General features: G+C 42.8%; 2 protein-coding genes across 6 annotated transcripts in view; both read left to right on the top strand.

The window, feature by feature from the left end:
• Positions 1-6,386, top strand: part of ankrd6b (ankyrin repeat domain 6b) — a 36,619-nt gene extending 30,233 nt beyond the window's left edge. For 3 of the 5 annotated variants that reach the window (XM_068342722.1, XM_068342723.1, XM_068342720.1), the window contains 6 exons: positions 13-126; positions 213-383; positions 1,143-1,295; positions 2,310-2,423; positions 3,294-3,582; positions 3,985-6,386. In XM_068342722.1, the coding sequence (XP_068198823.1) occupies positions 13-126; positions 213-383; positions 1,143-1,295; positions 2,310-2,423; positions 3,294-3,582; positions 3,985-4,568 (1,425 nt within the window). In that variant the 3' untranslated portion in view covers positions 4,569-6,386. The remainder of the gene's footprint in view (positions 1-12; positions 127-212; positions 384-1,142; positions 1,296-2,309; positions 2,424-3,293; positions 3,583-3,984) is intronic. The other 2 variants (XM_068342724.1, XM_068342721.1) reach the window with 1 other exon arrangement.
• Positions 6,387-7,191: 805 nt separating this feature from the next.
• ndufaf4 (NADH:ubiquinone oxidoreductase complex assembly factor 4) lies at positions 7,192-8,818 on the top strand. The gene is made up of 3 exons (XM_068342946.1): positions 7,192-7,397; positions 7,496-7,584; positions 8,390-8,818. Exons 1-3 carry the CDS (start codon positions 7,256-7,258, stop codon positions 8,687-8,689), a joined length of 531 nt encoding a protein of 176 aa, XP_068199047.1. The 5' UTR covers positions 7,192-7,255; the 3' UTR covers positions 8,690-8,818.
• Positions 8,819-10,744: the final 1,926 nt, after the last annotated feature.

A 10,744-nucleotide genomic window follows, 5' to 3' on the forward strand; every position in this document is an offset into this window, starting at 1 on the left:
GTGTCCGTGCAGGACAGCGTGTCTGCTGCAGACGACTCCCAGAGCAGCGACCGGGCTGCCTTCAGACACGCCGAGGTCAGCGAGTCAAACACCAGACGGAGAAGAAACAGGAAGCAGAAAGAAAAAGTAGGTCTGAGATGTCCCCATTGACTAAACACTGTTTGTCTGTCTGTGATGAGACGGTTGCTAACCCCTACTGCTGGTCTGTCCAGCCCTCCTTGTCCGACCCCCTGCGCCACAGAGCCACCAGACACGGCGAGGAGCTCCACAGGAGGAAGGACAAACAGCGAGGAGCAGCACTGCACGCCAACGTCCCTCCACACCATTATAAAGCCTATCAGCTGTACACTCTGTACCGCAACAAACATGGAAAGATCATGCAGGTACGTCCTTCATGGGAGGGTTCTGTCATGTTCACAGGTGACCCCCTGCACACAGCGAGGGATGGAGATCCTGAGAAAAAATAAATTAGGTCAAAAGTGTGCTTTGCCCAAAAACTACATTTCCCACAATGCAGTAATTCAGCCCATTTTAACTTTGACAACAACTTTTTGAACAAAGTTAACATCCTAACTTGTGTCTGATGTTATTTTTCTTTATTGATTGATAGTTTGATCCTTGATTGATGGAGTTCTGTGGGTTTAATAACCTGACAAATTAAAAGGATTAATGTTAGAACAGAGAAACAAACAAACATGTTTTTTCTGTCTAACTAATGTTTGGAACTAGAATCAGTCATAAATTCAGATATTTAATATTAAAGAGTAGTTACATTTATGTTACATTACATTGAGTTACATTTAGTTACATTTATTGGTTACATCTGTCCCTTTGAGGATGTGGCCCTCAGTGAAGATGAGTTTGACCCCCCTGGGATAGATGCTCGATGTTATTCACTCTTTGAATATAAATGTAAGATTATTGTGTTGACCTGTCATTTTTAAGGATGCTACTCATTAAATAATGAATTACAATTTTAAAATAAACTGATGACACTCGTTTGAACATAAAGTGTTATTCCGTCCTCTCTTGATTTTATCTGGTGATGTTTCATAAATACAAATCGAAGCAGTGGTAACTATGGGACAGAAATCAGTCAGACTGTGTGAGGATAAATGTGTGTGATGTGTTCGTCCTGTTAGGCTCCTCTCAGCGGGTGTCGCTGTGAGCCTCTCATCAGCAAACTAGAGAATCAGCTTCAGGCCACCAAGGAGGAGATGAAGACTGAGATCCACACGGTCCAAGACCTGCTGAACAGCAAGATGGGCCAGCTGGACCGCAAGAACAAACACCAGGTACCGCAAAGAGAGCACAGCACCGTCACTGTATCAACACCACCTGATGGAGGGGGGGCACACAGGAGTCGTTCCCGGAGCATTAGTCAAAAAATATAGCTTCAAACTTCAATTTAAAAATTTACTTCAAAAGGAAACAGAAGACTTCTTGTAGAACATGGATGTATGATGGAGTCATCAGTGAATGATGCGTTCTACTGTCCAGTGATCCTGCAGTTCAGAATTCAAATCCCAGTTGATTTAGGGTGTGGGTCACTAGTTAAGACAACCGATTGGTCTCATTCGTGCCTGTGGTTCATTTTAAGCCACCCGTTCACCTCTGCTGCTCGTGTCTGGTGGGAGGGAGCTGTAGAACCCACAGGAACCCGTGGAGACGCAGGGAGAACCTGTGACTCCACACAGAACTCCTTCAGGCTGTGAGGCAACGGCGCCACCCACTGCATTATTCACTTTATCTGTTTCAGTCCTTGAGAAGGAACTGGAATCCCCATTAACTGGGACACGAGGGCTCACAGTAACCTTATTAAGGAACTTTAAAACGGTGGACACGTCTCTTTACTCCTTCTTTACATTACGGTTATGGGAGCCAAACTCCGTGATGTGGGAAGGCTTTGGCCCAGTTTGTTAGAAACGTGGACAGGACGTGTCTCTGAAGCAGCTCCCAGTGCTCTCCGTGGGTGTGGGAGTGACTGTGAATGATTGAGCTGCAAGAAGCTGCACTTCCTGTTAAACCATTTCCTTAAGACAGACTTTTTTTTAAGTTCTCCAAAAAATAGTCTTGTGATTCTACTGCCATCAGGTACTCTTGGGATGAACTGGAGCATCAGCTGAGCATCAGGTCTTATGGACAGTACTTCAATAGTATGACAAAAATAAAAAACTCTTTAATAGTAGGCCTGAAATGGGATAAGATTTTCACAGTTTCACGTTGAGACAGAAGTGTACACACGCTGTCTGTAGCCTGTGGGGGTGGAGGAACACTGGGGTGTATCACGGTGTGTGCTTCACTATCAGATCCAAGCCCTGGACAAGATGACGGTGGAGAGAGTGTCGGCGGAGAGGAGCGAATGTCTCCAGAGGATGGCGCAACGGGCAGCACAGGAGAGACTGGAGACGGAGCAGAGACAGGTAACCCTAGCAACCAGCCCCTCCGACCTGGAGACAGGAAGTCAGTCAGACAGGCTAATCCCTTTGAGCCTGAACTCAGGGTAAATCTTTAGATTTGTCCTGTTGACTTTATGACTCTACAGATGCTGTGGTAACATTTTTCAAGGTAAAGAAAGTTAATCCAAGTGTGTCCACCGTTTGTGATGTATTTATATCTTATTATTATTGTAGTTGTTGTTGTTTTGTTATTGTTCTTATTGTTATTACTACTATTGTGGTTGTTCTTCTTGTTATTATTGTTATTATTATTGTTATTGTTATTATTATTATTATTATTGTAGTTGTTGTTCTTGTTATTATTGTTATTATTATTATCATTATTATTGTTATTATTATCATTATTATTATTATTATTGTAGTTGTTCTTGTTATTATTGTTATTATTATCATCATTATTATTGTTGTTATTATTATTGTAGTTGTTGTTCTTGTTATTATTGTTATTATTATTATTATCTTACCCTCACTCAGTGTGCTCAGTAATGTTCTGGCCTTTGGGTTTGTAAATGTCAGGATGTAAGTTTATCCCTGCTGCTGTTTATGAACGCTACAAATTAAAAGTGAATGTCAGGAATTCCCAGTCTTTAGATGTTAAAGCAGAAAGGGGATAACAACATGTAGCAACAAGTTTCTCACACGGTGGAAGCGATCCAGAATTCCTACCGTCATAAATTCTGTGTGTCCTGAACAACAGGGCATGTTGTCATCGTCTTTAAGAAGCTCTATGTACCTGCTGACAATGCCGCTGATCCCAGGCACATGTCAGCCATCGTTCCTCTTCAGAAATGTGCCAGAAGTCATAAAAGTGTTTGGTCGTGTCTGGTCTTCAAGCAGGCTTCCCTGGTCAGCGAGCTGAAGAGCTGGTGTCTGTCCAAACTGCAAAACATAGAGATTCGCTTCACAGCAGAGGCCAGCAGCCCCAGACTGCAGCGCTCCTCCTCTGTGCCCGAGAGCCTGGACACAGGACTCACCCCCCATCTTGATGACCAGAGAGGCAGCCCCCAGGTCCTGGACCTTCACAGCAGCCCTGGTATCCTGGACCCCAGTCCTGGGGAGGCCGTGGTTGCAGAGGGGTGTCCAGCCAATCACTATTTTGTAGTTCATGCGGAGAGCTCTCCTGGTAAGATCACAGCATCTGACTGAACCTGTGAACACCTGTGGGGATCAGTGCAAACAGGCCATGAGTAGCCCAAAATTCATCAAGAAATTTTAAAAAAACACATTTGATGTACCTATAGTAGTTTTGCAGTTAGCACAAATCTTTTCTGGAGCTTCACAGAAAAACTGTTTTGTAATATTCTCCCAAGCAGCTGAAGAAGATGAGACTGAGAGGGTTTAGGGAACTATTTTGACCTCTTTTTTGTCTGTTTCTTTTTTTGTGTGTTGATGATCATTCCGTCTGACAGGATTCCCTTCCTTCAGTGCTGTTCAATTGTTTCCTGTCAAGCCCCCCCTGAAAGAAGTAAACCATTTGCTTGGTAGTGTTTGTCAGTGTGTGGTAACTGAATTTCTATTGTTACAGATGGTGACAGGGGGGTGGTGTCCCCTGAAGGTGCCAAAAGCCCGCTCCCATCAGGACAGGTGGTTCGACCAAAAGAACGTTTGCTGATCTGTACTGACACCCAGAGGACAACCCAGGAGCTGCAGGACATTGACGTGGGGGTGTGTGCAGGAGGTGCTGTCAGGAACCACAGATCCATCAGCCTGCCTCCAGCCACAGGGGGGCACTGCAGCAGACGGACTAAAGAGGGGCTCCGAGATCCAGAGCGCGGGCGACACAGAGGGAAGCACCGCAGGAGACACCTGCAGGGCAGGACGAGGTTCAGAGAGCCCCCGGGGGTCAAGACCCTGGAGACCTTTGGCGAGCGGCCCAGCGAGCGGTGCTTTACTCAGGAGAGGGACAACGTGCACGCCCTGGAGGTGACCCAGTACTTCTTTGAAGCCGTGTCGAAGCAGATGGAGCGCTGGTACGAGAGGAAGGTGCAGGAGGCTCGCATGCAGGCCAATCAGAGGGCTCAGGCCGACAGGGCTGCTCTGGTGGAGAGAATCACACACCTGGAGGATGAGCTGCGCATGCTGAGGACCAGCCGCCACCAGGAGTCCTAACACACACCTGTGTGTCGGCTGCAGACAGACTAATCCACGAGGTCACACCTCCTCTTATCAGCCAGTAACAACTAGAGCAGGGAACTGAGAGCTGAATCAGAGCTCTCCCTGTCTAAACGTTTTCCACTCAGACCCCTGGGGGTCCTCCAGGAAGCACTGGACTGACTGTACTACAGTCATGTGGGCAGCTCTTGTTGACTGTTGAAAGTTATGAAATATGTGTGAATCTAGGGGTTACATTGATCAAATGTGCCATGACACATCAACACACACACACACACACACACACACACACACACACACAAACATGTACAAAATTAGTCCAACATACTGTAAATGTTTGTGAGTAGAAATGTTCGTGTCGATGTCTCTGATTGGTGTAAATGGTGTCATTGGCTCATAGTGGAAGTTGGAGGGAAACAGTGTAATAAGCTTTGTGCTGGTAAATGTGACTGTTTGTGTGTGAGACTAGTTAAAATGATGTAGTGCACTGGAACATCATGGAACAGGATACAGCAGGTTGATGGGTTGATATCAGTGTTGTCAGAAAGGGGTCATTTTGACTTCATTAGAAAATAGCTAACTGCTGAACATAAGTCAACGTAACACACACAAAAATAATAAGCCTTCATCATTGCAGATACAGCTCAAAGTACAGTAAGCAGTAATAAATGTGGAAGTGATCCAGCTGTAGAAGATCAAATGTTGAGATTTCATTTGTAACCAGTAAGCAGTTCCAGGTGAGCAGTGAGCTGCAGTCGTTGACCACCAGGGGGCGCAGTTCCAGATACTGTACTGATGGTTTGTTTGCTGACACAAACATCGGTCTACCTCTCATATTGGAGAGTTTCGGAGTATGATGGTGACGATTGGCTGTGATTAGAGAGGAGGCTGAAGTACGTCCGTAGAAAGATTTGAGACCTTTTCAGTGTTTAAAAACATAAAAGTTAGTTAGAAGTAGCATAATAAAATAATTACTTCCATTAGCGTTGAAATTCAGGCATTTGAAAAGAGTTGTATTATATTTTTTTTATTTTAGGTAAGAATTATTACTAATAATTAATTTTTCAATTTCCTTACATTTTTTACTTCCAGTTCATTTTCCATGCAGTCATTTATCCGTCATGTTTTATTTGGCTCCTGCTGTAACAGGTTGGGTCACTGTCAGAGGTTGAGTCCCTAAAACTGAAGCATTCTGTTAACTCTGAACGTATGTCCAGGCTTTCTGTTTGTGGCTCAGCAGCTGACGGTTTCTGCTAGTAGACAATTACAAAACTAAACAACAATACTAATAAAAAAGATTTAACCTGCACTTGTGCTTCATATGTGTTATGAATTTCCTGAAGTCATGCTAACCAGATAACTGAATGAGAAAATAATCAGCTGAAAAATCTGTAGTGAAACTGTTGGTCAAAGGCTGAGTCAGCAGAAAGTAAGTCTGAACAGATGTGGGAAACGACAATGAAGGCTTATGGGTAGAAAACATTACAGCCACAAAGCCATGGAAACACATAACGTTTCAGGAAACAGTAAGGCAGCAGATACATATACCTGATTAACTCAACATACAGTATCACTATCAGTCCAAATGGTTCTGTTACAGCCAATCATGTAGTTACTGCCGAAAAAAAGAATACATTTGCATGTACTGAAATATATCCACAGTGCACTGGCGTTGACCCAGAGTGTCCCCCGCCTCACGCCCAAGCCAGCTGGAATAGGCTCCAGCCCCCCGTGACCCGCGACAGCAGGTGAAGTGGTTGGAAAATGAATGAATGAAATGTAATACTGTTACATAATTACATAATAAAAGTCCTGAACCGATGACTTCAAAGTTTTTTGCTTTAGGGTTTGATTTTACCAGGCCAATGACGTAATCATTTACTACCTTGTTGGTTCAGAATTCTTATTTATTATATTGGCCTATTGCGGGGGTCACCAAATGGCGGACCGCGGTCCAGATCCAGGTTCTGTCCGGACCCGTGACCACTCCATGATAAATTCACGAGAGTAGATTTTCTTGCCGCATTTTTACTGACGGCCACAGACGTCGGGCGTTGCTCCTCCAGTTAATACGGTAATAGCGCTACTCAGTTCAGCCAATAAGATAATTTGTTTAACTGTTCTGTCAGCGTACCAGGAAACCATTTTACCTCATATAGTCTCAACACGTAGCACTAATTAATTAATTAATTAATAACGTGAATCGCCACTACGAAACTACGAATCTATCTAAATATCTATCAATCATCTAGATAGATAGATACTTTATTAATCCTGGATAATTATAGATAGATTAATACTTTATTAATATTAATATTAATATTTATCTATCTATCTATCTATCTATCTATCTATCTATCTATCTATCTGTCTATCATCATAATCATCATCAAATGTCTGAATGCAGATCTTTACTTATTATATTTACATTTATGGATATACAACTTTTCCAAAAGAGAGTTTTATAATTAAGAAATCCTTTAAAAAAATTTTTTTTTAAACTTTGATAAAATAGTCTCTGCTACGGTCCAGTCAAGGGGCGGAAGTGACGTCACTCGGGTACACTTCCGGCCACACGGGGTCTCTGTTGTTCAGTATTCGCCTTATTGTGATGAATTGAACCTTCTCGCGCACCGTAGACAGTTTGAATGAACTTTATTGTTCGTGTTGTTGTGTAACTCATCATGGGGGCCCGGGTGACTCGCATGTTCAGAAACTTCAACCTAGAGAACCGGGCGCACAAGGAGATCAGCAGACAGAAGCCGGTGCCAGCCCCCCGACACACGGTCAGAGACCCGCCGCCCGCCGGCGCCGGCAGCTCGGGCGGTGAGGCTCCGAACCCCCGCAGTGTTAGCTCCCGCATGGGGTCAGACCGAGACGACCCCCCCACCAGGGTTTGTCTGTTGACTGTCTGTTTGTTTCAGACGCGGATGCCCTGAACCAGAAGAACGAGTCCCTGCTGGGCCTCCTCCGGTCGGTCTACGTGGACTCCACTGACCCTGCAGCGGCAGAGGTGAGACAAGGACACGGGTCCGGTGGAGCGGTGGGGTGGGGGAACAGGCTCCCCTGTTCCAGTCCTGTGTCATCCTTCATGATTCAGGGAAACTCACTTCCCCTTTTTACTTGGTGTTAAAGAAGCTGCATGTTTCTGAGAGGGTGTCCCCCCCCCAGCAGTAACCTGCAGCTCATGTTAGAGTCTAGAGTCCTCCTGCATGCTTTGATGGACAGTTAAACCCTTCATGAACGAGGACACTGAAAGGGACAGTAAAGTCAAAATGGACCAGGTGTGTGTTTGAAGTACATACCTGAACAAACGTTTTGGTGGCATTTTTATTTTGTTCTCCAATCTTTCTAGAAGGTATTTTGAAGACAGATAGGTTCCTATCACCGGGGATGATGCCAGACATCAGGAATGTTTTTTGGTTTTTTTTCATAATGATGAACAAAATATGTATCCCTTTAAAATGAGTTTCCTATAGCTTTAAAGTGGGGCCACACATCATCATCATGTAACTCATTAGCTTGTTGTAAGTTCTTGATCATAGTATTGGATGACATGAGCTGTCTTACTAAGAGATAAGATAAGGTAAGCCTTTAATAGTCCCACTGTGTGTGTGTGTGTGTGTGGGGGTCATACATACATAAATACATATTAACAAATGTAAAATATGAACTATGCATATTAAATATATTAACATATAGTATACATGACTATCAACAATTTACTGTTACAACTACTAGCATTACCAACACAGCGTCAGGGAAGTATTTTTTAAAGGTATTTCAGACTCATTTCCTTCTCTTAAACCCTTCAATAGGTCTCGAACAAAGTGATGGAGGACGAGACGCGTCGGCCTTTAAAATTCCATGTACCAAGCAACACTCCCGGCCTGGCGGAGGTCACAGACGTGCCTAAAGGCAAACTGTCCATCGCGGAGGCCCTGAAGGCCCTGAATAGCCACCAGCGTGAGCCGTTGACGTGGACGCCGGAGAAGATTGCTCAGGATTATTCTCTTGACCTGAAAGACACTAAAGCTTTTCTGGAGTACTTCATTCTTTTCCGTGTTTATGTCCAACCAACCAAAACTGAGAACACCAAGCAGATCAAGGCCTCGTGAGACTATGGGATGTGCATCAGTACAACGGGCTGAGCTGATATGTCTTTAGTTTGGAATTATGTGGATTCGTTATTTAAATTCTGTTCAAGTTAATATTTGTGAAAGAAACTGAAAAAATAAAATATTATAAAAGAGGAATAATACAATATTTTTTCTTCTGTGTATCTACATTTATATATATATATATATATATATATATATATATATATATATATATATACATCTTGTTAGTATTCAGACTCAACGTTTTGGGGGTATAAGGTTGAAAATTCCTGGTGTAGCTGAAGATTTTAAGTTGGGCTCTAGTAAACTTTAAGCGCTTCAAAATGTTGATGTGATTAATGAATTGTTTTTAGAATCTATTAATGGCTCAATTGGTACCGGGCTGCACAGAAAAAAACCAAAACATATTTATATTTATCTGATTCTAAACGTTTATATGTGTTATAATATGTGTTAATATTAAATCAGTCATTTTCATAGCCTGGCCTCATCATAAACACACAATGGTTTTTATTTAACGCTGAGATTTTTTTTAATTTTTTTTTTGCAGTAACTATCTATAAATGTCACTTTTCACAAAGCCCCAAATCACCACTTCCTCCAACAAACCGCGCCCATTTGCCTTTTTCTCGTTTCTATTGGCCAGAACGTGAATGGGGCGTGTCCTATAAAAAAAAAGTCCACATGCGTCCAAAGCATTGGCTGCTGCAGGTTTCACTCATCAGAGGAAACAAAGCTGTGTCAAGGGGAACACATGGACCACGGTGGTTATGCAGCTGCGCCTTCAAAATAAAGCTCCAAAAAGGAAGAGACTCGGGTTACAAGACAGACTTTCTTCCTCAGTGAGGGGGTGTTTCCCCCCAGCTGTCTCTTGATTGTTCTGGGATTCAGTTGGGTTTGTCTGTCTGTAATGGCGCTTTGAAATGTCTGTTGATGGGATTACTTGCTTTATACATAACAGTTGATTGAATGATTGAACTTTATTTTGCAATGATTTTAGAAACGATCTGGAGTTCATAATTGCCCTGGTTCAACTTCACCCAACCACAAACCAAACTGTACATTAATCATAAATAATTAGATGAGATTTTTTCTTATAGTAAATTATATATTCCTTATGATCTAAAAAATATTTGCAAGTTGTCAGACAGGAACAGGAAATGGAATACAATGCTGTTATTTACTTCATTAGTTGCAGGTCTGTGACTTCAGTGGTACGTTCCAACTTGTTGAAGGACAGCTGAAGGAATGTGTTCTTCGTTGTTTCTAAGTTTTCCCATTTTAGTTGTTTGAAAACTGAGAAACTTAGTAGTAACTCTGGAAATCGTAGGGGTCAGTGTAGCAAGACAAATAACAGAAGTCTTTATTGATCCCAAAGCTGGAAAATGCTTGGGAAATGATTTACATTGACATTTGTTTCAACACAATTAAGAAAACAATTCTGAAGACAAAAGTCTGCATCCAACTGTCACGTTGTGTTTGATGACCTCATGGACCACTGCTCCCCGCTCTACAGCCTCCACATTATATTATGTACTGTATGTTAAATTAATTACCACCCACTCTACCTTTGCCCTTTTTACTTTTATCAAACACAGTGTGCCTTCATTTCTCGCGGTTAATGCGTTCCAGGAACCACACGCGAATTCCGCGATAGAGCGACAAACTATTCATGTTATTATTTACGTTAATTTAAATGTTTATGAACCCTCTCCATACTGATATTAAACCACCTTCTATCTGTATTACCTTTTCCCACACTCTGATAGACTGTTTAAAGCACTTTAGTGTCTCACGGAAGTCCATGATTCATGGAACGTAGCACACTTCAGGATGCCGTCAGCCAATAGAATGCACGTAGAATGGTGGACGTATCAAGTCCAACTGGATGACTTCTTCTTTTCCTTTCGGCTTTTCCCTTCAGGGGTCGCCACAGCGAATCAGTTGCCTCTATCTAACCCTGTCTTCTGCATCCTCTTCTCTCACACCAACTACCTTCATGTCCTCTTTCACTACATCCATAAACCTCCTCTTTGGTCTTCCTCTAGGCCT

Source organism: Antennarius striatus, chromosome 19 (genome assembly GCF_040054535.1).
Source record: "Antennarius striatus isolate MH-2024 chromosome 19, ASM4005453v1, whole genome shotgun sequence".
NCBI classification, from domain to species: Eukaryota; Metazoa; Chordata; class Actinopteri; order Lophiiformes; family Antennariidae; genus Antennarius; species Antennarius striatus.

Excerpts from the sequence above, each read along its gene's own strand:
- ndufaf4 (XM_068342946.1), top strand. The coding sequence starts at position 7,256 with ATGGGGGCCCGGGTGACTCGCATGTTCAGAAACTTCAACCTAGAGAAC. Across the intron at positions 7,398-7,495 it reads CGGCGCCGGCAGCTCGGGCG|ACGCGGATGCCCTGAACCAG; the intron begins GTGAGGCTCCGA and ends TGTTTGTTTCAG. Across the intron at positions 7,585-8,389 it reads CTGACCCTGCAGCGGCAGAG|GTCTCGAACAAAGTGATGGA; the intron begins GTGAGACAAGGA and ends ACCCTTCAATAG.